The sequence below is a fragment of the Triturus cristatus genome, chromosome 4_2, assembly GCF_964204655.1.
Source record: "Triturus cristatus chromosome 4_2, aTriCri1.1, whole genome shotgun sequence".
NCBI classification, from domain to species: Eukaryota; Metazoa; Chordata; class Amphibia; order Caudata; family Salamandridae; genus Triturus; species Triturus cristatus.
This window is the reverse complement of record NC_140586.1, coordinates 686,743,630-686,771,605: the sequence shown is the minus strand read 5'-3', so window position 1 is coordinate 686,771,605 and position 27,976 is coordinate 686,743,630. Positions and strand designations below refer to the sequence as shown.

Sequence of the window (27,976 nt, the reverse complement as noted above, 5' to 3'; positions counted from 1 at the left end):
GAACCAGTGATCTGTGATTATAATGAACTGTGCATAACCATTTCTAGTTGTGAATAGCACATTCTATTGAGTGAAAACACAACCACCATACTACCTTACAATAAGCAAGCAAACACCTTCAACAGTACTAATGTGTTCGTATACTTACTTGTGGGAGGTAGCTGTCTACATTGTAAGGTTTTCGAAATCTGGTGTCAAGGATATAATTTGGCGAACACCCACCAGCATAATACCTGTGATCTAATACTAGCCCTTCGTATTCATTGGTGAAGATATTTAATCTGAAATGACAGAAAGAATATGCAATTCAATCGAATCACATTAAAGTGTGTCAAAATCATTGCAATGACCGTGAAGTTCTTATTAAATTGTTTATTTACTTTAGTTTATCGACCTTTGATTTCTCAAACTCTTCCCCTTCCGTTCTTCAAAATGCTTGCACGTTTATGTGCAGTGAGTGTAAACACAGACACACTCATACATAATGGGGGAAACCCTTAATTCAATGTTTACAACCATTTATAATCTATGAATAAATTGTCCTGCCTAGCAATTGTTTTATCCTATGACTGCCTAATTCTAATGACACTTACCCACTGGCAAGATGTTCTATTGCCCAGTATTGCTCCATTTCATTGGTGCAGGTTCGATAAACCTTTTTACAACTTTTTTCATCTGACATATCGCCACAATCATCGTCTCCATTGCACTGAAGTCTCCGTGCAATGCACCGCCCTAGCAAACAGGTGAAGAAGATACATATTACAATTCCAATAACTGAAAAATCTTGCCATTTCATAGCTAAATGCATCTGTTAAATAGTACAGGAGAAAATGTGTTTTTCGCAGGCAGAGCCAGTTATCTTTTCAGTCTCTGCTAAACTGGAGGATATGCCCTACTGAAGATTTTACAGATAGCTCAGAAAATCTATGAAAATTGACCTGTGAGACATTGAAAATTTTCCAGAAAAGTTTGGGATTAAATTGTCAAATTCCATTATACTATGTGTAAGAATGTGCCTCTTTTTCTGTGGTTACCCAAATGTTTGCTTACTTGTATTGCTTGGTTCTGGACTCTGCACAATGGGGCACTGCTTCAAGATCCATTTTATGTGCTCATACCTCTAAAACATTGAAACATGGCTAATCCCCAATTAATATATTTAACTATGCAGTAAGGATTTAGTATATGGTGCAGGAAAATAAACCAATGGCATGGGAAGTTACATGTAATGGACTGCAACAATTATTGTGCCATCCACCAGACTAACAAAGACAACATGCCTTTACAGTATATCCATGTAGCCTTATTACTGCAGCTTTTAAACCTGCAGGCAAATATGTAAAAAATAACCCTTTTTGACAGCAAATAATCCTTCGTTTAAACATTATGTAAGACTCCAAAAGGAGGCCTTGTAGAGCACAAGGCAGGGTGCCAGGTCTTTAACCCCTTCCCCGCTCATGACGGAACCACTCCGTCATGAGCCACGGTCGCGCTGTGCTCATGACGGAGTGGTTCCGTCATGCCGCGACCGTTGCCGGCCGCTCCTCCCACGCGGCGCTGTTTCCCTGCCTGTGCGGGGGGACAATGCAACTGGGCGGAGTCATGACGGAACCACTCCGTCATGATCACAGCTCAACCGTGGCTCATGACGGAGTGGCTCCATCATGAGCACAGCGCCACCGCGCTGCCCCCCCACTCCCCCCAGCGCTGCGGCGGAATTCCCGCCGCAGCGAAGGGGTTAAAAGTGATATATCAAAGTATTTAGGGGCATATTTAAAAGTGGCAGAGCGTGGGTCAGCTCCAAAATTGCTAATGCAGCACTCCGTCACTTTAGAAATGCAGGGATGAACCGTATTTACAATACTATGGTGCACCCCTGTGTTTCCCCCTGCGCTGGTGCTAAATTCAGCTGCCTAGGTCCAACGCAGGCACCATGGCACCTTAGTGCAGGGAATGATTGTTTATGTGCAGGAAGGTGTCCCTTCCTGCACATAAACAATCATGAATGGCAATTTGAAACTTCTTTGTGTACTGCAATATGCAGCACACATAGAAGTTGTAAATCGTAATTTTTTTAATAATTATTTGTGTCCCTGCACATATATAGAATCATTTATAACGTTTTGCTGTTGCAGAATGTAGCACACATAGAAACAGCAAAAACGAGGAGAAATTAAAAATTTCTCCAAGTTTCGCCATGTTAAGACCAAGTTTTCCCTGGTCTTAATTCTGGCGCTGCTCCATATTTATGCCACCCATGTAAATATGGGGCAGTGCCAAAACCAATGGGTGTTGTGGAACGCCCACCGCAACACCCATTGCCCACTTCTTTCACGCAAAGTATAGCGTAAAAGGGTGCCTTATTTACAAGTCGGCATTAAGCCACGTTAAGTGGCTTAATGCCGCCATGTAAATAAGGCGAAGCCCCTGTCGCCACAGGAATGGTTCCTGTGGTGATAGGGGCTTGCAAATATGCCCCTTAGTGTTTGCATGTACCTACAGTGCCTTGCCCCGAAAAGCTATTTATATTGTGGGCGAGGAGTGGCCTGAAATCCAGACTTGGAAGCCGTGGTGTAGCTAGGCTCTGATACCATGCTCAGCTTTTGCTCTTCTATGGTTGGATTTGAGGGCCTGATGCATGGCACTGATACCAACAGTCCTAGGAAGCCGCCAAAGAGCAAGAAAATGACTCTTGCAGCAGCATTCGGCTTTCACCGCAGTCTGACTAACAGAGGTATACCTTTGTCAGTGCTGAGGGATTCAGCTGGACTGCCCTATCCTGAACCATGCAGCCACTTGGGGTGTGGCGGCCGGCCTCTCCCTTGGACCATGGGTCCGACTCAGTCACCTTCTCACTTCCGAGTCAGGGCTGTAGCCTGACTGGAACCAGGTGTGCAGTGCTCCATGGAGGACATAGGATACACATGCACCTTTCTGGGGTCACCTGCTTTGCACTGCCTTCTCCAAAGTCTTACCTGGATCGACCCTGTGCATGATGGGGCCCGACCTGGGAGGTGAGTGACTTCTAGCCCACACTGATGGTCTCTCCTCCAGCCCTGCGGTATGAGGTATCTTCAGAGGCCGCTTCTTTATGATATGGCTGGTCACTGTACAGGGGCAACTGGGGTGGCCAGCCGCAGTGTATAATTGGGGAACCCCACACCACCTCTTATTGAAGGGGGTCATGGATAAATGATACAATTGTGGCCATCACCAAAATCACTTACACCACACTGTGAAGGATGCACATGCCTGAGTACTGGTGCTTCCTATTCAATATAATGCTTTACTAGCTCCCCCACTCTGGCCTTTGGATCCCATGCAGTGAGCTAGGACTCTCGGACCTCTAGGCTGCTCATTCCCCCACTATGGCCTGTATGGCCACTATGCTCTTGTTGGGTGAGACAGGCCTTTGGACTGTGCAGTTGCTGATGCTTGAACCACCTAATGCTGGTACATCTTCTGGCCCCCCTCAGCCTTCTCCGGACTAAAAGACAACCAAAAAGATGCCTTCAGACCCCATGCAGATAAAGGTCCCGGAACCCTAGATCAATCATCACAAGCTTCAACCTCTTTGTGTTCCTGTGAACCCCATGCCATGGATTCACTTGCTGTGTTCTCATTGCTGTAGACCCAGTTTCAAGGGATAGAGGTGCCCCAGATAAACTGGGCATGATTCTAGCAGCAATAGTGGATTCCCACATGTGCTTTGACACCCTGACCAATGATCTTGCTCTCCTTGGAGAACACCAACACAAGTTGTCGGAACAAGTCAACACCAAAGAATTACCTCCTTTTACACAAGATCTGTCAAAAGAAACACAATCTATTCTGGAGCGGCCGTGCATTGTGAAGACCAGTCTGAAGAATGCAATCTGGTGTTCGCGTAGGAATAATATCTGTATTATTGGTCTACCTGAAGGGTTAGACGGAGACAACCACCTACTTTCCTGGAGGATTGGCTAACAGGTGAATTGTTATTGAGGGGGCTCACAGGGTCAAAGCACGACGCCCGCCCCTGGGCACCCCCCCCCCCCCGGCCCAATGATGGCCCAGATCCTGAACTACCAAGACAGGGACACCATATTGAAAGCAGCCAGGAGCAAAGATTCTTTAATATGAGACAATCCAAATGTGATGTTCTTTCTGGACTATGCCTTGGCAATTCAACATCAACACTGAAGTGAAGAGGAGGGTCAGAGACCTGGGCTTTAGATATGCTCTCCTTTTCCTGGCAAAACTACGAATCTCAGATGGTTAGTGATTCTATTTTTTTATCCAACTTGAGGTGCTGGGGGATTGGGTAAAAACTTTCGACAAATGCACAGGCAACAATCCCCCTCTTCCTTGCATTGACTCTCATTATGATTCAAATCTTGGATACGGTTCGGAAGGTCCATCACTGTGATGTCAAGAGGAACGGCCCGTGCGGGCCCAGTTCAAAAGGCAGCGGTGGGAGGCAACTTTCTTAGTGTGCTGGGTACATTTACTTACTCAAATTGGGTCAGATTTTAGATATCATAAGGTATACCCTACACTTTGAGGGTGACTTTTTGGTATTGGGTATTGTTCCTAATTACCACTACTATAACCCCAATCTGTGGTAGATTAGGTTACAGAGACCTGGCAAAATGGCAAGACCCTCAGGAACTTTCCATGGCATGAAACATGTTGACCAACATTCTCACTTTCTTGTGAGCTGTATAGGATTGTTGTCTCCAATACAGCCACCCTTTGTTTTTATTTAGAACAAGAGGTCCCACGTATTAAAACTTTCAGGGTTTCTCTTAGTTATTTTTGTACCACACTTAAACCAATCTACACACATAGCACCTCCACTTCCACTTCATCACAGTGACTTATTTTAAAAGACCTCAAGCAAGGAGCTCTCTTGAGGGGCATGTTGGCAATTGTAGCTCCAGCCCAACAAGTAGCTGCCCGATGATAAAGCATGACACCCATCTGGGTGTGTGAGGGCTCTTGCTTCTGAGCAATCCGATTCCCCATGATCTGCTTGCTCAGACCTCTCCCACCCTACTTCCTTTTTCTGTTTCCTTTTCTGATTCTTTTAGGAACTCCGTACTCCACTTGTATACATGCATCCTTGACAGCCCTTTTGGGGTTCACTGGAAAAATATTGATTACTAAAATATATACATACGAACATATAGTCATAAATATCTATGTCAAAAATATCGAATTCCTATACTCATATTTGAAATTACAAAAATATCCAAAATAAATATATTTGTCACTAATATAGTTGTCTAAAATATCGATTTATAAATACATATATAAATTTGAATGGCAAATATTATTAAATAATTATAATATAATAAATAAAAATGTGTTTAATAATTTCTTGGGGAAATATAACAATTATTATTTTCAAAAAAGTTATATATACATATGTATATATATATATTTACATATATCTAATTTAATATTATTATTAAATTAAATGTTTAATCGATATTATAATTTAAAACTTTTGAATTTAATTATAGAAAAAATAAATATGCATATATCCAATAAGATACTTTAATTTAAAAACAAACCATTTTCAATACAATTAAATAATGAAACAAAATAAAAAATGTCAATTTACTAAAAATAAATAAAATATTAAAAACATTAATAATTATAAATAATATATACGTTAAAATAAGCAAAACATATTATTATAAATGCAAACAATATAAAGTGAACTACAAAATTGTTAAATTAATACATACACTATTCCCACTACAATTTATACAAAGGTAGACAAACGCCCTAATTATGATGTTGATCGGAGTTGCCTCTGACTGACGACCGACACCACCTTGGGGGCTCATTGTGATGGCGGAAGGACCTCCACCGCCAGCCATGGCCTTCCACCATCAGACCCCAATTTACCCCCGCAACATTACAATGGTGGGGGGAATCCAGACTGCGACCCTGGCATATGCAAAGACCGTCCACCACAGAACCACCACAGGCAATCGTTACGATGGAGGCAAAAACCGCCATGGAAAGGCTGGTGGGGATTGGTTTCCGGGGCCTGTGGTGGGCCCCCCTAGTGTTGGTGGGAGGTGTAGGTGCACTGGGGGGTACCCATGGTACCACCCTACATTCCACTGCACCAAGTGGCAGGCACTGTGTGGTGCATGCCACGTAGAGCAGTGAAATACACAACGTGCATTTGGAACATCACAGTCAGCAGCGACGGGTGCCGCAGTGTTAAAGTGCAAAGTGCGATCGCCACGGTGGCGGTTGCATCCTAATTGGGTGTGCGGGACCCCCACATGTATTGCGGATGGTCCCGGTCACCACCACGATGGCGGACGGACTCCAGTCCGTCCGCCACCGTAATCGGCCCCTTGGTGTGGAAATTGACTGACCATAGGTCGGTGTTTCCGAACACCGTATTACAATGTGACCGCACATGGTGCAGTTGCAATCTCCCATTTCCCTATGGAAGCTTGTGTGCCAGTCTGAAACCGGCTGCAGCACAAGCTCCTATAGAGAAATGGGAGTTTCTGTAAATCCCTGCACAGCGTGGCAGGAACCTCACGTTGCTTGCCACATCATGCAGGGATTTACCGGGGGCACTATAGATGCCCCCTAGGCTCCCAACCAGAGGCTTCAGAGGCATTGGGGCCATGCTAGGGGCCCCCAAAGTCACTTTCTGGCAGGTTTTTCATGTCGGAAAGCCCAACATGAAAAGCCTGTCGGAAACCGACATTATAATCCCGATGGCGGAAACGGCATACGTAGGGGATTATCTGCAGTCTCGGACTGACCGACGGGCTCCTGGAGGCCATCGAAAGCCAGTCGATCCGACCGGCCGGTTTAAACTTTGACCACTTACAATGTAATTAGGCGGTTGGACTTTAAACCATGGATGTCGGTCAAAAAGCCTCCAGCCTGCGGTCGGAGGCTTTCTTAACAACATCCTAATCAGCCACACAGTGTCATACTCAGGAGGTGTAAAATTTACAAGTCCCAGTACATTCATTACGATAGTAGAGAAAGTGTTGAGCTGCAGAGAGATAAAATTAACTATTCCCACACCACTAAGTTCAACATTAGGCAAACCTCCGGATTGCGGTGGGGTAAAATTCACTATTCCCACTCCAGTAAATACAACATTACGACAAGTGTTGGATTGCAATGGGTAAAATATACTATTCCCACTCCAGTCAGTGCAACAGTAGGGAAAGTGCTGGATTGCGGAGGGGCAACATTTACTATTCTAACTCCAGTCAGTGCAACAGTAGGAAAAGTGTTGGATTGGGGAGGGGTAAAATTTACTATTTCCACTCTGGTCAGTGCAACATTAAAACAAATAAAATATCTGAAACTAAATAAAAAAATTTTTTTTAAAAACCTAAATAAATCAAAATGTAAATATGTTGAATAAAAAGACATATCACAAGTACCCAAAAATATTATTATAAATAAAATACAAAAACAATTATCATACAAATAAACATTTTTATTTAGAAAGTATTTATTAACAAAAAAAGATTTATAACATAAATTTAATTTAGTTACTTTCCACCCTTTAACCACACAAAACTCACAACCTGCACCCAAAACTTAACTAAAAACAAACAATTATGTACACTATCAATATAAATATTAATTAACAAACCAATTTTCATTAATTAATTGTAATTAATGTATTTTCCACAGTATACACACAAAAACACACAACACTCATAAAAGTTAACAGAAGTTTATTTACACAATTAACATAATAAGTTCTCAAATTAATCATTATTATTACTTCAACAAATAATTATTATTTACCTAAAATAAATTAACTTCCCACCCCATACCCTTACAAAACCCACAACCCACATCTAAAATCCCCTAAAAATGTAATTGCACAAATAACATAATAAATTATCAATTAAACAAATAGTATTTATTAAAAACCAAGTTACAATTAAATAATTACTAGAATTTAACAAGTAATTAATAATTAACTAACATTAATGCACTCCACACTCTTTACCTCAATAAAACCCACAACCCGCACCTTATTGTTTTTAAATTAAACAATAACATAATTAATGATCAATTAATTAAAATTAATAAACAACTGATTTATAATTAATTAATAATAAATTACTTCCCACCCTTTACCCCTATAAGCCCCACACCCTGCGTAAAACATTTATATAAAAAAATATTAGTACAGTTAAAATAATTAAATAGCAATTTAATAAATATATTAAATAAAATACATTCATTAATTCATAATAATTAAATTACTCCCCTCCCTATACCCCTATAAGACCACAACCCGCTACGAAACTAACAGACACACCATTTAATTAAATTAGATTTCATAACTACTAATGTAACTAATATAGTAAGAAATATAAACAATAATTAAACAAAATATTACATCATAAACAATTTAAAATACATAGCAAAATACATAACAATAATTAAAAAATGATATTTTAAACAACTATGGGGCCGATTCCGATCCTGGAAAAACCGGGTACGAACCGTCGGTCGGAGCGTTTTCTCCGTCCGACTCGTACCCGGTAAAAAACCATACAAACTTGCAAGTACGATTCGTACGGAAACACCATTTCCGTACGAGTCGGAAAAAACACCGACCGACAGCAAAATACATACGAATGTGATCCGGGACACCGCAGACGTGACGTCCGGACGGAGTTAGGCATGTTTTTACGTCCCAGCAAGTACGATTCGTACCGACAGCAGTCCGGACGGCAATATTTTTACGGCACCCAAAAAGTGCCAGAAAAGCGAAGTATGCCGCGATGTGAGCGGAATAGGGGGCCCGGTACGCGCCGTCCCCCCCGCCCCCGTATGTTCGTGCCGTCACCCCCCAGCCCCAGTATGTACGCGCCGTCCCCCCCAGTCCCCCATATGTACGCGCCGTTCCCCCCCAGCCCCGCTGATGGACGCGCCGTACCCCCCAGCCTCCCATGTGTACGGTGCAGACCCCCACCCATGTATGTACGGCGCGTACCCCCACCCCCGTAGGTACGGCGCGGACCCCCACCCGTGTATGTACGGCATGGACCCCCAGCCATGTATGTACGGCACGGACCCCCACCCGTGTATATACGGCGCGTACCCCCATACACGGGTGGGGGTCCGCGCCGTACATACACGGGTGGGGGTCCGCGCCGTATATACACGGGTGGGGGTCCATGCCGTACATACACGGGTGGGGGTCCGCGCCGTACATACACGGGTGGGGGTATGCGCCGTACATACATGGGTGGGGGTCCACACCGTACACACGGGTGGGGGTCCGCTCCGTACATACACGGGTGGGGGTCCGCGCCGTACATACACGGGTGGGGGTCTGCGCCGTACATACACGGGTGGGGGTCCGCACCGTACATACATGGGTGGGGGTCCGCACCGTACATACACGGGTGGGGGTCCGCGCCATACCTATGGGGGTGGGGGTATGCGCCGTACATACATGGGTGGGGGTCCACACCGTACACACGGGTGGGGGTACGCGCTGTACATACATGGGTGGGGGTCCGTGCCATACATACACGGGTGGGGGTCCGCGCTGTACATACACAGGTGGGGGTCCGCGCAGTACATACACGGGTGGGGGTCTGCGCCGTACATACATGGGTGGGGGTCTGCACCGTACACACGAGGGGCTGGCTGGGGGTACGGCACGTCCATCCGTGGGGGGGCTGGCTAGAGGTACGGCGTGTCCATCCACGGGGGGGCTGGCTGGGGGTACGGCACGTCCATTCATGGGGCTGGGGGGGCGGCGCGTACATATGCGGGGGCACAGCGCATCCATCCGCGGGGCTGGGGGGGGACGGTGCGTACATACGCAGGGCCTGGGGGTACGGCGCGTCCATCCGCGGGGATGGGGGGGACGGCGCATACATACGGGGGGCTGGGGGGGTGTTTGGCGCGTACCGGGCACCTTTTTGGACATCTCCATGGTTGCTATAGGAGTTCGCTCCGGACGGTCTTTTTACCATACGGTTGTACAATCGGACAGACGGTACGAATCATACTTGCGCGCTCGAACTTCAGTTTTCAGATTCGTACGTAAAAATGTCTGGGGACGTGTCGGACACCTTTTCCGACCCGAGGACATGTCGGGGAATTTACCCAATGCGATTTGTATGGACTTTTTCACATACGAATCGTACTTGCCAGTTTGTACGGGATTTGTACGATTCGTACGGTAGAAAATCCAGATACGATTCGTACGGGGAATATTTTTCCAGGATCGGAATCGGCCCCTATATTTTTGCAAATGATATTAATGACTTCTTAAAAATCGATATAACTTACCTAAAAATCGATATTGTTGACATCGATATTCTTGATGTCAATATTTGCATGTCACAATATTTCTGACTTGATATTCCTGCCTGTACATATTTTCAACTCTTTATTCTGTCTGAATACCCCTTTTCGGATGACCCTACATGTGATCACTTCTGATTCCAACACTTCCAGAGATGACTCTCTAGAATTACAGTGGATCCGATACCGGTGTTTATGGCAGATTGGGATGCCCACCTCACACAATGTGCATGGTTGTCTGGAATGTTGTTCATTCAGTGCATGTGCACCTCCGGGAGGGAGATGATGTCCCTTCTTGTTCTTCTTATATGGTACCACACCATGTTTACAGGCACCCAGGATCCTTCAAGCACCGCTCCTCAGGTGCTACCCTTGGCCTTGACTGGGGCACCCCCATTGCACATTTTGTCATTCACCTTTGGCTTTTTCTTCAGTGGCTCACCTTGATCCGTGCATCCCAATTGTCTATCAGCAGGGTCGGAGTACTCCCTCTGCATTAGCCACATCCTTCACCTCTCATTCCTCGAAGCACTCTAGCTGAGGGACCGTTCTTCAATTCTACCTTTTCTCAAATGGGGGCTCTCTCCTTTCCCTTTCCTAGGAGAGATAATTAGGGAATTTGTACCAGTACTATTCAATGTTTGTGTATTGTTTTTGTTTGAATGTTTTTCCAGCATGCCACAATGCCCCACCTGCTCATTCTACTCTTATATTATGTTATGCTATGTTTTGTTTTGTTGATTGGTACAGCGCACTAATCACCCGAGAGGATATCCAGGTGCTTGAGCAAGGTGTGTAGGTGTGTGGTCCCAAGGTGCTTTTATGAAGAGGCAGGCCTTCAACTTCTTGTGGAACTCAAGATGTCAGGAGGAGGCTCTGATGTGTTGAGGGAGGTTGTTCCATGTCTTGGGTGAGATGTAAGAGAATGAGCAACCGCCAGTGTTGCTTTTGCTGATGCAGGGAGTATGTCCGCATGAGAGTGAGCTAGAGCGTAGGTGTCTGGTGGATTGGTGAAAGTGTATGTGGCTGGTCAAGCATTCTGGCCCTGTGATATGCAGGGCTTTGTAGGTGTGTGTGAGAGGCTTGAATTGACTGGACATATGAATGAGGAGCCAGTGAATCTTCCTGATGTACGTGTGAAGTGGTGCGGCATCGGAGGGTGAGCATGAGTCCTGCGGCAGTGTTCTGGATGGTCTGGAGTCTGTGTTGGAGTTGTTTGAAGATTCCAGCAATAGAGAGTGCTGCCATCGTCCAGCCTGCCAGGGATGAGTGCTTGCCTAATGGTTCATCTGGTGTTCTGACACATCCATTTGAAGATCTTTTGCAGCATGCAAAGGATGTGGAAGCAGAAGAGGCACGCTCCATTGACTTGAGCCATCGCATTGAGCTTGTCATCTAGGATGATCCCTAGATTTCTTGCATGGTGTGGGTGTTGTCCCTAGCTCTGATGCCCACCAGAAGGAATCGCATGGAAACGTCTTGTTGCCGAAGACCAGTGTTTCCATCTTGTCGGAGTAGGGAGATGGATCAGAAGTTGCTCAGTTGATTTGTGTCAGTTGTTGATTTCTGCAAGATTCTTATCATTCAGGAAAGTGGCGGATGTGATCTAGGTGTTGATGATGTAGCTCAGGGTGGTGCTGATTGGTGATGCTCCCAGATCATAGATGTGGAGGGCGCATGGGTCTGTTGAGGCTCCTGAGTTATTTGTCCACATGAGAGCTGCTCTGTCGTTTATGGTGAGGGATGTCCATTCAGTCAGGTGGCTGTCTTGGTTGGTGGTGGGTAGGTTAGCAATGAGTTCTCATGTGTTGGGTTGGTTACTGGAACCCCATATTAGTGCATCTTACACATACACTCCTTTTGAATATTCCCCTCCCTTCTATTCTTAGAGCTGTATTCCCTGCCCCATTTGATTTGTTTACATGGATTGTCAGGCGTATGAACTATCTACAAAAATGACTGCAAAGTATATGTGGCACTAAAATGCTAGAAAGAGCAGTTAGCATTTTTACATAAAACACATTTAACATCAGGGGAACTAGCTAAATGGGAATTGAAATGGGAGGGGGCAAGGTTTATGGCACATGCCTTTCAGCTTACGCCCAGGGGGTGATGCTGTGGGTCAGGGTGGAGGTACCATTTTTAATGGTAAATAGTATATCTTGGGTGGTTGATTTTCTGCATGTCGACCAACAATCTTTCTGGACATGCTTGTTGACTTTTCTGGGGGACTGGCCTAGTGCCCCTTGGATTATCTGGGCTTATTTTAACTCTGTTTTAGATGCCCTTATTGATATGTCTACCCTGCTGCTTCCACAATCCCCAGTACTTTTGAATGCTATACAACTCTGACAATGTTTGGCAAAATGGGATTTGGATGACACATGGCTACTGTTGCACCCTGAGCTCTGCGAGTATTCTTTTTGTTCTCTTGTCCATAGGCTACATTCCCACCTCCAGAGGTTTGTCTGTTCCCACGCTAGCTACACTTGAGTGATGTCAACCTCCTATCAACCAAACTCTCGATCTAACCATAATTCCTTGGGCATAGTAATGACCTGAGGTAGGACGCTAGCCCAAATCTTATTTGGAAAATGCAAAAGCCCATGCTGGAGGACACGGTCTTCCAACATATGATTCTTGAACATATAGACTTGTTCTTTCACGAGAAGAGTGGTACTGCCTCCTCTACCTCCATACAATGGGAAACATTTGAAGTAGTCAATAGTGTCATGATTTCTCGGTCAACCACACCAGAATACATAATGAGGGATAACCAGTTTGGCTGTTAGGGCAACTAGCATCCCCCACCTCCTTAACAGCATACGTCTTAGAATTCAGTTGCCATTGGGACATATTGCTTATACTCAGGTATTTATTGCGCTTTTTGGAGGTATTACAGCACAGTTTATATTGTGCTCCTCTAGATGTGTCAGACTCCTCTGTGGCTGCATTTTTCGCATCTATTTTTATACACCTCCTTTCTCTTGAAACCAGTCTGAGAAATTGGGTTGATAGTCGAGGGGAGTGAAACCCTACTCAAGCAACAGTCACAATCCTTCTCAGAGTGAACCACAAAGATTCAGTAAAGTAACATGTGCTTAAACCTCTGGTAGCTTGGCACATAAGTAGTCAAGCTTAACTTAGAGGTAATGTATAAAGTATGTATGCAACACTCAAACAGCAATGAAGTGAAACTCAACACAAAAAACACTGCCACACCAATTTAGAAAAATGATGTAAAATGTAATAGATTATTTGACACCAAAATCACACAAATTCAATTATTAGAACTGCAGACATGCAACTTAAAATATTAAAGGTAAGTATAGAGCCTAAAAGCACAAAGCACCACTCGTGGTCGGCTGGTTGTGTGAGACAGATCACTGATACAATATCGACTCCTAAAACCTCGACCTAAAGAAATATAATGGAAAAAATATTGTATACAAAAATATCGACGCCCTATACTTAAAGAAGAAATTAAACAAAAATCGAAAAAAAATTCGATGACAAAAATATGTACAACAAAAATATAGCTTACAGAAATATTGACAACATTAACAATATCGACTACACAAATATCGATAAAATACATATAAACTGTATCAAAAATTACATTTAAACTTAAAAATATACTATTTACAATTATATAATTAAATTACATGTACCAAATATTCAAAATAAATAACAATATTTTCAAAAATTAAATAAAATTCATTAAAATAAATATAAGAATAACACAAACACAAATAAATAAAAAATCTAACATTAAGGGGCCGATTCCGATCCTGTATTTTTTTTTCCCGTACGACTCATACCCGTATTTTTTTTACGTACGAATCGTACAAATACCGTACAAACGGTGAAGTACGATTCGTACGGGAAAAATACATATGAAGCGCCTCGGGAAAAGTCTACGAGACGTCCCCGGACAGTTTTCCGTACGAGTCATAAAACTGAAGTCCGAGCGCACACGTCCGATCCGTACCGGTGTTCCGAATGCACAAGCGTTTGGAAAACGTCCCGTACGGAGCGAACTATGTACGACCCCTACCCCGGGTACACTTGTGCCCTGGGTACGAGTCGTACGGCCCCCCACCCCAGCCTCGTATGTACGCGCCATACCCCCACCCCAGCCCCGTATGTACGCGCTGTACCCCCAGCCCCATATGTACGCGCCGTACCCCCAGCCCTGTATGTACGCGCCGTAACCCCAGCCCCATATGTACGTGCCGTACCCCCAGCCCCACCCTAGCCCCGTATGTACTCACTGTACCCCCAGCACCGTATGTATGCGCCGTACCCCCACCCCAGCCCCGTATGTACGCGCCGTACCCCCACCCCAGCCCCGTATGTACGCGCCATACCCCCAGCCCCGTATGTACGTGCCGTATCCCCGCCCCAGCCCGTATGTATGCGCCGTACCCCCAGCCCCGTATGTACGTGCCGTACACCCACCCCACCTGGGGGTATTGCGCATACATACAGGGCTGGGGTGGGGGTATGGCGCGTACATACGGGGCTGAGGGTACTGCGCGTACATACGGGGCTGGGGGTACAGCGCGTACATACGGGGCTGGGGTGGGGGGGTATGGCACGTACATACGGGGCTGGGGGTACGGCACGTACATACGGGGCTGGAGGTATGGCGCGTACATACGGGGCTGGGGGTACGGCGCGTACATACGGGGCTGGGTGTATGGCGCGTACATATGGGGCTGGGGTGGGGGTATGGCGCGTACATACGGGGCTGGGGTGGGGGTGCGGCATGTACATACGGGGCTGGGGGTACGGCACATACATACGGGGCTGGGGTAGGGGTATGGCATGTACATACGGGGCTGGGGGTACAGCACGTACATACGGGGCTGGGGTGGGGGGTATGGTCCGTACATATGCAATGTTGGGGTACGCACCGTACATGATGACACGTGCGATGTGGGTGATGGCGTGTACGTCACGTAGCAGGCCCCCTTTTCCTCGTGCATCGCGGCGTACTTAGCTATTCCGGCACTTTTTGGCTCCCATAAAAATATAGCCGTGCGGAGTGCTGTGGGTACGAATCGTACTTGCTGGTCCGTAATACGCTGCCTGTCTCCGTGCGTTCATCGCGTACGCGCTGTCCAGGATCGGAATTGTGTGCATTTTTTAGCCGTACGGTGTTTTTTACGATTCGTACGGAAATGGTATTTCTGTACGAATCGTACTTGCTGGTTTGTACGGTGGAATTCCCGGGTACGAGTCGTATGGAGAAAACGCTCCGTACGACCATTTGTACCCAGGTTTTACAGGATCGGAACCGGCACCTAAATAAATATCTGCCCGACCGAAAATAAACTAATATTAATATATATCAAACAAAAATAATTGTAATTACATTTATTTACAAATATATTTAAATAACATCAATAAATAAATTCAATACAAACATTAAGTAAACAAAATATAGATTAAATTAATTAAATGTAACTGCTAAAAAAAATTTTTTTAAATCTCTCGACCAATACATTTAAACTAAAGAAACACAAACCAATAGAAAATGCTAACTAATTAAATAAACACTATAGTAACAATGAATTAATGATCACTAATTTTACTGTATATTGGTCAAACAATGAGGAAGAGCGATACTTTGCAAGAGAGAACATAGAAGTAAGCAGAAGTACATGAACCACTATATCGTAATACATGTAAGAAAAAAACTTTATACAAAAATATATATACTTCGCCCTTTTTAATTTGATTAACTAAAACCATTACATGTTTTTCATTAAACATCACAGGTTAAACTTCATTAAACATCCACCTAGAAAATACAGGAATTAGATTTTTGTGCCCACAATGTTTAAATCAACATCATTAAGAATATAACAATGTAAGTATATAACTTAACCTAAAAAAAGTACATTATGTAGATTTTATTAACGTAATAAAAACACAAAACATAGCTAACAAACACTTTTCTTTTTACAGCTTCCACAAAATTCAACAAAACAACAACATCAACAAAAGACTCTTCAGCAAAAACAAATAGTGAGTATATAATTTGTATTACTATTTTTTTATAAATAAAGACTAATGAGCACATGCATCAAGCTTATTACCTGTCACAAACAAGCCGATTCTCAGGATTGCCTCATTTGAGACCAGTAAAAGTACTTTTAGGATACATGAACCCAAAACACAATAGCAAAATAGATACTATCAAACTGCAAATAGTGTCCAATTCATTCTATAGCCCTCTAGGCCCATAGGAATTAATGACAAATGATCCTACTCCCTATTACAGATTGTATATAAATAGCAATGTATTTAGCAATTCCTATATGCTTTAATAATTGCAACTCTTTAATAGCAATTTCTTAAAAACATCTATAAAAAATTCACAATTATTTAGCTTCATACATGTGGTAGTAAAGTAAAAATTGATCTAATCAACTAAAATTATAAACTTTTCTCTTTTTTTCCACAGTTTCCACTTCACTACAACTGCACCAAAAACCGTAACAACAAACAACTATGAAGAAAACTACAAAATCTACATTAAACAAAAATATCACACTAAGTAAGTATCTAAATTAACTAGCAAAAACAACAAAACAAATAAAGAATAAATTAAATCAAAAAGCAATTTTAACTAATAAATAATGTTCTCTTCACAGCTTATAGAAACTGCACCAACAAACAACATCAACTAAATAAAATGTATCAACTACATTTAGTAAGTATTAATTGTTTTACTACTAAATACAAAACTATAAAATAAAATAACAAATGTATGTAACATTTTAATAACAAACATTTTACTTTCATACCAACAGAAAATACAACAGTAAATAAACAATGACCATCAAAACATAACATGAAGAAAAGTAAAGCAACACTAATGTAAGTATATTTTCTATAATATTAATTATACTTCACAGATATACAAAAGAATGGCAAAAGTAGCAAAATACATTGCATCGCAAAAGGGGAGTCTACTACTTTGCTACATGGGCTACATTTATATCCAAGAAAACGTTGAAAATAAAACACATTGGAAATGTAGCAAATATTACTACAATGCTTGTTATGGGAGAGCCACTACAATAGAAACCAATGTAGTCAGTGTTAGAGAACACAACCATCCCCCCAATGTAACTGAAGTTGAAGTAAGAGATGCCCTAGAGACAATAAGGGAAGCACGCACAAGTTCCCAAGAAGCAAGCACCAAAATACTTTAAAATGTTTTGACTCGAGTTCCAGAACGTGTCACGGGACAACTACCATCCATCCCCACTTTAGAAAGATTAATAGCAAGAACTAAAAGAGCTACAGCTCAAACTCCACCTATCTCCCAAACCTTTGGAGAATTACAAATTCTTCCTGAATACACAATCACCCACAAAGAGGAAAAATTCCTTTTTTATGACAGTGAAAGTCATGAAAAAAGAATTATCATCTTTGCAACAAATACAAATTTACAAAAACCTAAGAACTGCGAAATGTGGATGATGGATGGCACATTTAAAGTTTGCACAAAGCCATTATTACAGCTGTATACCCTTCACGGCGAATATGCGGATACAAATATCCCCTTCAAATATGCATTACTGCCTAATAAACAGAACACCACTTATATAGAGCTCCTAACAATAGTAAAACATTTCACAGAAAATTACTAACACCAAAGAATAATCATTGACTTTGAGGAGGCAATGATTCAATCCATCTTAAAATTATACCCACACACTGCAATACAAGGTTGCTATTACCACTTTAATCAGAGTATATGGAGGCATCTACACAAATTTACTCTGAGCATGGATTATTCCACAAATAGCAACTTTGCCTTTCAAATAAAAAATATAATAGCCCTGGCCTATGTCCCAACAACTGAAGTAGCCAATCACTATAACCTATTTATAGAAAGTCCTTCCTATCAAGCTAATGAAAGTAAATTAACTCCCTTCCTAGACTACTTCGAAGACACCTGGATGGGAAGGTTACATAGGTCAGGGCGCCGTAGACAACGAAAAATTACAAATCCCATGGTGGAACGTGTACGCTAGTACTGTAGCTCAAAAAGCCAAAACAAACAACGTAAGGGAATGATGGCATAATGCCTTCCAAGCCACAATAGAAGGGGACAACCAACACTTCACAAACTAATTGAATCAATTAAAAAGGAACAGAGCTGCCAAGAACTCAGAGTAAAGCAATCTCTAATTAAAGTTGGCCCAAAACTAAACAAACTAAAACTATGTATGAATACCTGCAACAAAAGACTAGATTATATCCAAACACCCAAGGTCTAGAATACCTAGACATGATTGCTACATAAATACTTTAATCTAAACAAAATACTAAACATCGTAAAAATCTGACACCTATAACACATATAAACAACACATTTTTTTAAAGTAATAAATATAATTATGTCATAAAATTTACAAGAGAGCACAAAATTATATGACATAATTTAATTAAAAAACAAGAACAAAAATACATTTCCCACACATAGTAATAAAATACTTACAGTTATGTAGTAGTAGAATATCCTCAAAAACAATAATATCCAGACCAAACTAATTAAATCTGAATCCAGGCCGCTGACATTGGAATGAGGTATGAATAAAGGGACTAGATTAGTTCAGCTGATAAAGTTCCCTTCGAAAGTCTACCAGGAAGAGTCCAGTTGGTGGTGGAGGAGATTGAGAGGAGCAGGGAGAACATTGTGGATGATCATCACTGTAGTGCGAAGAGCAGGCAGAGCGTTGCAGATGGTTGTCACTGTGGTTCGAAAATCCTGCCGGATGTCGCAGACGGTCTTTGCTAGAGATTCACATTGGCAGTCAACGAGTGTTGTTGCTTTTTGTAGCATGAAGTGCAGACCTCATGTTGCCAGTCGTTGCTGGCGGTCACTGGAGCGTGAATAGTATGGTTTATAGGAGCTGTGCGTTGGCAGCAAGATCTTGGTGTGAACGGGCCCTTTCACAAAAAACTCAAAACCTCATGATTTCTCCTTTTCTTCAAGGGGAGGTTCAACTGATGCAGCACCAAGGGTCAAGAAACTGAGGGGCACCGTTAGGGCATAGGAACTCATCCCATCTGAGGCCAGTAGAGCTGACCCTTGGAGTCACTTCAGCCTGGGATGAAGGGTGAAGGTCCAGTCTTCCTTCTCAGCAAGCAGGACGCGCCTCAAGCAGCAAATGAGTAGGGGGCCCTTTTCCTGTAATATCCACATGTCCAGGAGTGTACTGAAGAGTGGGTTTGAAGGTTCCTTTTTCTACCTTGTGCCCACTTGAAAGTGTGAGAAGCTTCTGAGATTTTCCCCTACAGTGGTGGTTTGCCTCCCTGCCAGGCTAGTGGGAAGTCCTTTGTGTGTGTGTGCGCTGAGGCAACCCCAGGATTGCACTGCTGAAGGATTTTGGGTGCTATGAAAAAGACTAAGTTCGATGACAGAAACTTTCAATTAATCAATCAATCAGTAAATTTGTAGAGAGCTTCTTTTCCCCTGTGAGTGTATTTAGCGCTTGCAGGGTCCTGTTGATTAGCCAAATAGCCAGGTCATCAGGGACGTCCAGAACTCTGAAAGAGATGGAGAGATCCGTAGATGGAAGGGTAGCTTGTTCCATGTCTTCACTGGTAGCTAGGAAAAGTAGTGACCTGCACATCTCCTATGTCGGTATTGTGACCTGGCAAAGGTGCAAAGAGTATCTTCCGACATAAAGACTTGGTGGCCACCCAATTTGAGTTTCCTCCACTCTCAGCTGTTCCCACCAGGACAAATTGCTTGGCAGGGTCTCATTCATTGAATATCCAGTTATAGAAGACTTCGGTGGATATGGCCTGCAAACTTTTAATGCTGGAGGATTTAAATTTCCATTTCATAGGCTAAGTCAGAATGTTAATCTTTGACCAGGATGTACCTACTTGGTGCATCCAACTCACGCTCCATTATGGTCATTCTGAAATCCTGCCTAGGTCCAAGTTAACTATGAATTGTGACCACTGATTGACACTTTACTACTGCATTAAATCATTACAAAAGGTATAGCTCGGGTTCCTCTTATTAGAATCTTGTCATTTTGGTGTAATTTTGCTCAATAAATGTTTAATTACTTGAATAAAATAGTTGTGGAATTTTTACTGTGTTTGTTTTGACTTTTAACTGTTTTGTTACTTTGCAAATTTTCCTGCATTGAGCTTGACTGCTCGGTGCCAGATCTACCGGGGGGTTAAGCCCAAGTTCAAATTATTGAAACTGGGTTTTAAGGCTGCATTCTCTGTGGTGGTCTCATATCCAATCCAATTAGTAACACACTTTCAAGTAGTATATAAAGGGAGGACTAATTGAAGAGGCAGAGACAGCATTAATGAAGGAAGTGGGTGGGGCAATACCACAAAGTGGTTGAGCAAAGTTGCAAGAGACAGATAAGATTCCACTTGATATTATTCTCTGTAGCCAGAATGATCACTAATGCAACGTAGCTAATTGAAGTGTTCTTTCTGTGCCAATTCAACATAAACAGTTAGAGACCAATTCACAAAGGCATTTATGAGTAGGGTGATTTGATTCTGAAAACCAAAAACTGGGATTCTCACAAATAAAAGTAGGACTATACTTTTACATCAACTGTGGTGTGCAAAATAATCTTAAATGGTCACCAACATAGGAAGCACAGGAAGTGGGGAACTAGGGTAAAGTAAATGAAATGTTTATACACATTATCATCTGTCTTAATGACATTGATATTTAATAAGGGTTGGTAGCTAATATTGTACTAGAAAAAGTGTACTAGCAAACTCTGTACTTTATCGACCCTATCTGAAAACTGGGGCCTGTGTTAAGTTTACTGAAATGCGCTAGAAAGGATGCTGAAAAAGAAGGAACTACCCCAGCAAATCCAGATCACCTATTGACCTTATTTATGAGTATGTGAAGTAGCACACTGCAATTGTACTTCACATACTAATAAATGCCTATGGGAATAGAGTCCATAGTTTGGAATATAGATGAGCATCACAAATGATTTTCTTTTGTCCCAACAGAAAGCAACCAAAACTGAAACATTAGTGTAGGGTTCGTTTACAGGATATTGGCCAATTCACAAAGGCAAATATGAGTTTGTGAAGTAGTAGTCCCGTAATTGCTTTTGTGATTCGGCCCCTTTATGTTGTACATTGGGCCATATTCTCAAGGAGCTATCGTCGAGTTAACGGCACTTTAGTGCAGCCAAAATGGCGATAAATTCATCACCCCATTCACAAGCTGGTGCTAACAGCACATAGCTCCAGTTTTCCCACAAAAGCATCCTCAAAAAACATTGCCACAGATGACCCCGGCAACTATCGCTAATGAGATGCAGAGTAAGCGTTCCCGACCAAAAAGCCACGACAACACCACTCCACAACATTCTCAACGAACAGCCAGATTGGTGATAAGATCACAAAAAATGCGATAAGGCGCGTTAGCCGCAGGAGACTAACACCTGCTCTGACCTGGTGCAAAGTAGGACGGCAGCCTGCAACAGAAAAGGGAGCCCAGCCCAGGGCCACACCTGAAGAACAACAGATGCCATGGAGCCACTGAACATGCGAGACTGACACCCAAGAGGGCAACAACATTCCCCCCCGGCCCCCCGGACTACCACAGAGGCAGCACGGACAAAGACAGCAGACCAGCAGGAAAGGCACCAGCCTCACAGACTTAACACCAGAGGATGCCATTGCCCACCACAGGCCCAATTGACAACCATCCTATGCATCTTGACTCTCATCGCTCAACAGGCCGACGGCACCAACACAGCGGACAACCAACATCAGACCCCACTCAAAGCTGCTGGCTGTGCCGCGCCTGTTGGCCTCTGGTACCCCCAACCAACAATCACCAGAGTTCGAGGAGTCTCACAGCCAGCCACATCCAAGCCCCCCCAAACTATCTTGGATGCCATCATCAACTTGGTACCACACTACCCATCTTACCCTCACACTGCACAGGAACAGCTGGAGACGAAGCAAGGCGTCAAAGTCATAGCTGGATTCCCTCACGTGTCAGGGGGCAATTAAATGCACACATGTCCTACTTGTGCCCCCTGGTGACACTGCACACAATATCCACAACTGAAAGCACACACATACCAACACTGTGCAGGCAATACTGGACCAGGTGGGAATCTCCACCAACCTCGACGCCAACCACCCATTCCGAGTGCATGAGTCCTACATCTTCTGACAGCCCACCATCACCCTGCGCTTCCTGGCTGACACCTACGGGAATACGCTGCTCGTTGGCAAGTACAAATGAACACATCACACACGTCAACTCCACAACCAAGCAACATGCCCACCCACCAGACATGACAGCACAACTCACTCGGGCAACCTGGGCCAGCCATGCACATAAGCCATCAACTGCATGCCACCTCAGCCACATGATAGCATATTGTGGGAAGAGGTTGGGACCAGTCATGTGCAAAGGAGGCAACTGACTAGGCCTGGGCGGTAAATTCCGTTCCGCTCGTGGAATTTGCGGAATTTGTGTAATTTCGCGTTCCGCGGAGAACGCGAAATTGCTAAAAAGTCTGCTTTCCGCGATTTCGCGAAATTTTTGCTTGTTCGCGATCTCAAAATGCGTGTTCGCGAGATATTTCTCCCCGAGCACGCAAACAGCAATTGTGAACAGGAAAAAAGCATCGCGAACAAGCAATTCCGCGTGTTCGCGGAATTTCTGCGTGTTCGCGGAGATTTTTTACCGTTTCGCGGAGATTTGCGTAACGCAATTCCGCAAATTCCGCCCACCCCTACAACTGACCTATGAATGACAAAGTACACAATGCCAAGTGAGGCGTCAAAGCGATGGCCAGACAGCAGTATGCAAACCACACACATATCCATGTCAACATACACCGCTGGTGTATAGAGTGCAGGGGACAGTGGACGCAACCATGTCACCCAGCCAGTGGGGAAGATCACGAAAATGTAGCTTGTTACGTCCCCCCCTGTAAGCGTGAGCTGAGTGGGCTGGCCCGGTGTATGCCGGGCACGCGTACGGGTGTGAATAAAAGCCTGTAGCTCTGGGCATGGTTCTCTTCCGGAATTCCCAACGACTCTGCGAGGGCGGCAGCCCTCACGCCACCACGAGGCTGATGCCGTCGCCATGAGCGGTGTTACCTGCGTTCCTGTGCGCCTGCTGCACCCTGGGTCGCAGGGCCCCGTACCAGTCCTGCTGGGCCCTACGCACCCAGGCCTCAATGCACACCTGTCTACAAAAAGGAGCTCAAGGGGCAGAGAACAGGTCATCCCCCACTCAATACATTGTATACAACAAAGACCTGTTCACACTGTGAACGATTATTTCAAACATCCGTTTCGATTGCCATAGACGTTAGACACTCATTTACAGCTTGCGATTCTATCGTCTAAGCTATTCTACGGTGTGGTTCACTATAAAGAAGGAAAAGAGATTTTGCCTACGAGGTGAGTCAAACTGCTTATCAGTGTGTAGTAACCTTATGTCTCCGCCACCCACTTGTTGTGAGAAAAGAAGTGAAAAGGAGTGTTGGTGCCTCACGGTAGCGCCACCAAGGAGGGTAAAGCAGGATGGTACTCGCCTGCTACCTCAACTTCTCATCATCAGCTACCAACACTCCAGAAGCAGGAAAGTGTGTCTGATGCATGTGATTAACTAAACAGGTGCTAGGGTGTGTAGTTTAAGAAAGAGAGAAGAAACAGAGAACTGTGCTATAATGTGTGCACCGTCTCAAACCCCTAAGTGATATATACTAATATCAAAAAAGGAGCTAGATCACACTGGCTTGCATACTTTATTCTAAGCTGCGTGATAGCTCATATGTTAAAATGCCGACATGTTTCGTTACCATTGGACAACACTCACGGCAACTTCTTCAGGGCGTGGGGTCTGTTCGTTTCACCCTGCACCTCTATTTGTCTTTTAAAAACAATTCTGTAGGAGACAAAAAAGAATATACACAAACACAACAACACAAGACAGACTGGGTTGGTAACCTGTTGATGTAGGGCAAATGTCCTATGTATAGTCTTATGGAACCCCCATATGGCATATATTTACCAGGATGTAGCCCACCATGGGCATACCTTTACCCGTGAGACCTTGCGGCTCTGTATGCGCGTTCAAGGCTCCACTTGTTCCACTCCAAACGTGAGTCTGTAATGTATAATACATAGTGAGCAATGCATGCTTCCTCCCGTTTTAATATCTCATTCATGGGTGTGTCCCCCTCCCGTCTCAGATGGTACCTCTGCATCTAAAAATTTCCTTGGCAGGTGCCTCTCTCTTAACGTCCCCTTAAGATAGTGTTCCCCTCCAAGTGGCGAGCCCTTTACACAATCCCTCGATTTGCGTTCCGATCTCGATGTATTTAAATCTCCTCTCATTAACCTCTATCGAGTCCGATTCCCCAAGATTAACACTCACCGTGAAGCTGTTCGTAACTGGCGTTTACTCAGCCCAGGAACAACACGGCTGTTCCCCGGCGCTGTTTAAAAGCGTAATAGCGCGTACCACGTGATTGGTCTACGCTAGCAAAGAACTCGATATAGTAAAACGAGGGGCGCCATTTTGGAATGGGCAATGGAAGGTAGGCTCGCCGTGACACCGTTCATCACCGGCAATTACTCGATATCACACCTGCCCAGCCATTTCATTGCGCGATTTATGTATCATCTAATCAGTCTACACAAGTCCCATTAAAATACAAGGCTCGATATGATGTACAGAGAGGCTCGATATGGTGTAAAAAAGATGGTGTAAAAAAGGGGGTAGCCATTTTACAATGGGGAATGTCATATTGTGCCTATCTGTATTTATTGACGTACTGACATTGCCGAGTGTCCAAAGTAATGTATTACCTAGGATATTCCCACAGGTATGTGTCCAAATGTAAATAGCCACAGGTAAAGATGAAGTGTAATGGACCTACGATGTCTGGTAACAGCAACAGTGATGATAACACAACAGTCAAGGTTTTAATGTACTGAAATTGCGTTCCTGGCACTTATGACTCAATACTGCCATACGCTAAATGTTGACTCGTTACACTGCTGGTATAATTTCCATGGCCATGGATTACAATGGTAGATAAGCATGAATCATACATTCACCTTACTCCATTCTATAAGATCGTTTAATCCAATCTGGTCCACTCCCTCTTGATAAATCCACCCTGCTTCCCTGTTACTCAATCTGGATTCAATATTGAACTGGTCCCCTGTGACTCTTTCAAGCACTACCCAGCGCACTTCTTGGGCAGTATGTTTTTGTGTTTGAAAGTGTTGCACCAATTTGGTGCTCAATTTACCTGCACGGAGTGTGCTCAGGTGTTCTTGTATTCTTGTTTTTACCTTCCTGCTGGTAAGGCCGATGTAGTGAAGCTCACAGGGGCATGTCAGTCTGTAAATTACATGCGAGGTGTTACAGTTGCTAAATTTGTTTAGAAACCAGGTCTTATTATTTGTAAGAGTAACATTTTTGGTTGGTGATGTAAATGCGCACACGGAGCAGTTTCCACATGGGTAATGCCCGGAGGGGATGTTAGTTTCGCGTGGACTTGTTTTGGGTCTGGTGTGGACCAGCCGGTCCCGAATATTCGCAGACCTTTTGAATGCGAAACGCGGAGGAGGCATCTGCATATTGGTGGTACTAAGCAGATGCCAATGCCTCCGGATGATTTGCCTGATTTTTGTGGAAAGCGGTCCAAAGGTGGTGACCACTGGGATACATTCACCTTTTTCCCTTTTGGTCTTTTCCAACAGGGCTGCACGAGGGGTGTTATATGCTCGTTTTTTTGCCTGTCTTATGACCTTCCTTGGGTAAGCTCGATCCTGTAGCTTAGTGGCCAAGACATTTGATTGTACAGAGTATTCCTGTATGGTGGAGCAGTTTCAGCGATATCTTAGAAACTGTCCTACGGGCAAATTGTCACGGAGGGCCCTCGGGTGGTAGGAGCTGTAATGTAACAGAGAATTTTTGTCCGTTGGTTTATGGTGAACCCTGGTCACCAACCTCTCGCCCTCAGCTTGGATGTCCAAATCCAGATAGACTGCTCTAGTTTTGCTTATTTCCCAGGTGAACTTTAAACAATCGTCCAAGCTATTGAGCCAAGCAAGGAAATCATTTAATTCTTCCTCGGTCCCTTCCCATATACAAAGTATATCATCTATATATCTCTTCCAGAGGACAAGATTCCTCTGGAAGAGATTAGTGTCTGTATTGATGTGGTAAGCCTCGAACTGGCCCACATAGATGCAGGCCAGACTGGGGGCGAATGTAGCCCCCATCGAAGTCCCCGACACTTGGAGATATATCTGATCTTTACATGAGAAGAAATTTTGGGTCAATGCGATCTCTATGCATTGAAGGACGAAGGTTTGGGGGCAGTCATAAAACCATTCAGAGTCCCTCAGGGCACGCGCTGCTGCCACCAGCGTAGCCTCCTGAGGGATGCTGGTATACAGCGACTCTATGTCGATGGTTACAAGAAATTGGTTAGCTGGATTATATGAGACATTCTCCAAAATTCTCAACACGTCCGTGGTGTCCTGGACATATGAGGGTTGGGTGATGACGCATTCCCTTAGGAAGAAGTCCGCAAACTGCCAACATCGCATGTGTTAATGAGGGCCCACCACGAGCCTGTGCAAGCTCCAAGCCAGAGTGCCGTGAACCTGCCAGCCTCCTCAGACCATCACGTCCTCCGCGACCCCAGCACACTGTACTCCCTTCTCGTTGAGGTACTCCACCTGCATGCACAGTGGAAAAGTAGCAAAAGACACACAATTAATGGACGGAATGCAGAACAAATCAAAACATTCACCCCCAGTCAAGAGATCTGGGTTGAATCCATCATTCTTTTGCTCACCATGCAGCCCCAGTTTCGATCTGGCCATATGCAAATCAGTCTTGACCCTGTGTCTTTCTCGCCCTAAGTGAGCCAGGTATGCTCAGACGTGAGTCCTGGGCTCACTGTGCCACTGGAATCAAGCTATCCTGGTTGAAGAGGGGTGAAACCCCGAAACCGGTCCTAGGATGCTTGTTTCCAGTCCAGGGAGGACCTGGCTTGGAAGTTCGGGCTAGACTGTTCCCATGAGGCACAGGATCAAGACTGATTTGCATTTGGCTGGGTCCAAACTGGAACGGCATGGTGAGCAAAAAAACGATGGATTTAGGCCCAGATCTCTGTACTGGGGTAAATGTATGACATTGTCCCGCATTCTGTCCATCAACTGTTGTTTTTGCATCAGTGGAAAAGTAGGTCACGCATTTGGAACTGAGTCTTAATTACATCATGGCCGAGAACATCAAGAATGGCAGATTTAACTCACTATACTCCCTTCGATGTGGTGACACCAAGTCCGTGCCTTGAATCTCAACCATACGTGTCTGTGGGCCATTGATGACCACGCCGTCGCACTACACTGTGGTCCAGCAGGCCTCACGCCAATCCAATCCAGTCCGTACCAGGCAGGACAAGTCATCATCGCGGCTCTGGTGTTTTTGCCTACGTCAACAACAAGTCACCCCAAAATGTCATGTCAACGTCGTGTGTTAGAGTTCCAGGAGGAGATCGCTGAACCGCGCTGACCGCTGCCTCAGGCCTCCACTGCAGTCGAGTAG

General features: G+C 44.1%; 1 protein-coding gene across 1 annotated transcript in view; it reads right to left on the bottom strand.

Moving 5' to 3' along the window:
- The window catches only part of C8B (complement C8 beta chain), a 239,857-nt gene that overhangs the window by 110,539 nt on the left and 101,342 nt on the right, over window positions 1–27,976 (bottom strand). The window contains exons 4-5 of the mRNA XM_085602504.1: window positions 594–735; window positions 149–281 (exon numbers count right to left, since the gene is read on the bottom strand). Coding sequence (XP_085458630.1) covers window positions 149–281; window positions 594–735 — 275 coding nt within the window. The remainder of the gene's footprint in view (window positions 1–148; window positions 282–593; window positions 736–27,976) is intronic.